The following is a 1,814-nucleotide window of genomic DNA, read 5'->3' as shown; positions in this document are numbered from 1 at the left end:
AATATGTAACAACATATGTTACAAAATATGTAACAACACTTCATGTTGTTGATGATTTTAAAAAATGGAATATATTTTTCCTTCTCCTTGTATCTTTAGGCCTTTCAATTCCTATTCAACTCGATGTGATAAACAATTTGGGTTTAAAAAAAAAAAGTAAACCTGTAATGTAATGGATTACATTAACGTTAGGCTACTAACTACAATTTTTGTCATGTAGCCTATAATTTGGATTCTGTAACTGACTACAATTTGTAATCTACCCAGCAACACAAATTAGAACACAATTTTAGTAGGATATATTAATAAGTAACGTTAGGTCTAATTATATTACTATAAATTCTTGCAAATAAATAAATAACTGCAATGGAAATAGGAAATAGGCTCCAATGCTATTCCATTGATATAGAATACTGTCATACGCTAATTTAGCTAGGCCTATAGAAAATATGTTAGACAAAGTTGAACTGAAATGAACAGAAATATTTCACGTACAGTGATCCAGTTACTTATAAATGAGTTCTTCGTTATAAGCTCATCTTTGCGTTTCCCTCGGCGTGGAGAACAGCGGGTAAAGTTGGGCGTTCACTAACCGTTAATATGACGTCACCTCTGAAGGGAATTCTGGCTCAGTCAGTCAGTCCCCTATAAAGCCGGCTGTTATCTCCAATACTGGAGTCACTGGGCGCACAACCGCTGCTAACAGACACAGGACATCTCGAAAACTGTCTTTTCTATCTAACGACATGTCTTCATACGCGTCTTCAGACTCGCGTCGCGTCAGTCCCGCCAGCGGCGTAAAATTCGACACGGCGCACCGCAAGAAAGCGTCGCCGAACATCTTTGAGAACATCAACCAGGACGTGTTGGTGAAACTCTTCGAGAAATCAGGAGACCTGAAGGCGGCGGAGAGAGCCAGGAGCATCCTCACGCTGTACCAGGATCCTGAGGGGATCTCCAAAGCGCTTATGGCTCTTCAGCAGGACAAGAAGGACAAATTTATGCTTATTACTGGACTGACGCGCCAGTCGCTGAAGTTTCGTTGAGGGACGTTTTCCTCGGGAAGCTGTGCATATGTGTGTGCACTGATAGAAAGACCGAGGACTCGGCACACATGCTGGAGGCTGGTGTTCTTCAAGACTTTGTGCTGAACTTGAGATGGTGTCCTCCTACCAGAGTCATGTTGGTGTGCTTTTGAAAATAAAGAAGTGATCCGTGACTGACCTGATCCAACGAAGTTTGAGCCTGAAGACACCTGAGTGACGTGTTGATGCTTCTTGACGCACCATGCAGAACATTTGAAGTATGGACTGATGCCACGGGCGAAATTTGAGTATGAAGAGATTCAGTATCAGCAATGTCTTTTGCAATTTTACAGTCTACTTGGAAAAAAAGTTTTTTTTAATAAAATTGTTTTGATAATCTCATGAGTATTCCTTTTTCTTAATGTATTTTCCTTGCCACTTTATGAGTCAACACTGTCAGGTAAATGTGTAACGTTAACGATGCCTTTATTATATTGCTAAAACGAGCATTTGGGTGTTTTCAAAATATTGTTTAGCTCCATCTTTTAAATGTAGTGTCAACAAAACGGCTGTAGGCCATTTTATCATGCATTGACTCCATGTTAAAGCCTTACACAACTTGTTTTTAGAAAATAGCACAATAAGCTAGCCTATTTTAGAAGAAAAACTATAATCAATTATTTAATTAAAAATATCTCACAGCACTATTAGCATATAATATGGAACGAGTAGGCCTCTCTTCAGGGTGAAGTTTGTGACATTAGCCTAAATGTCAAAAATAGGCTATGG

At 39.1% G+C, this 1,814-nt stretch overlaps 1 protein-coding gene across 1 annotated transcript; it reads left to right on the top strand.

The window, feature by feature from the left end:
- The first annotated feature begins 609 nt into the window (after positions 1-609).
- On the top strand, positions 610-1,418 carry tcimb (transcriptional and immune response regulator b). The gene has a single exon (XM_079600050.1). The coding sequence runs from the start codon at positions 747-749 to the stop codon at positions 1,044-1,046; it is 300 nt and encodes a 99-aa protein (XP_079456176.1). The 5' UTR covers positions 610-746; the 3' UTR covers positions 1,047-1,418.
- The last annotated feature ends 396 nt before the right edge of the window (positions 1,419-1,814 follow it).

The sequence above is a fragment of the Phoxinus phoxinus genome (assembly GCF_949152265.1).
Source record: "Phoxinus phoxinus genome assembly, chromosome: 23".
Classification (NCBI taxonomy): domain Eukaryota; kingdom Metazoa; phylum Chordata; class Actinopteri; order Cypriniformes; family Leuciscidae; genus Phoxinus; species Phoxinus phoxinus.
Note: the sequence above shows the minus strand (reverse complement) of the source record. Positions and strands in the feature narration are given on the sequence as shown.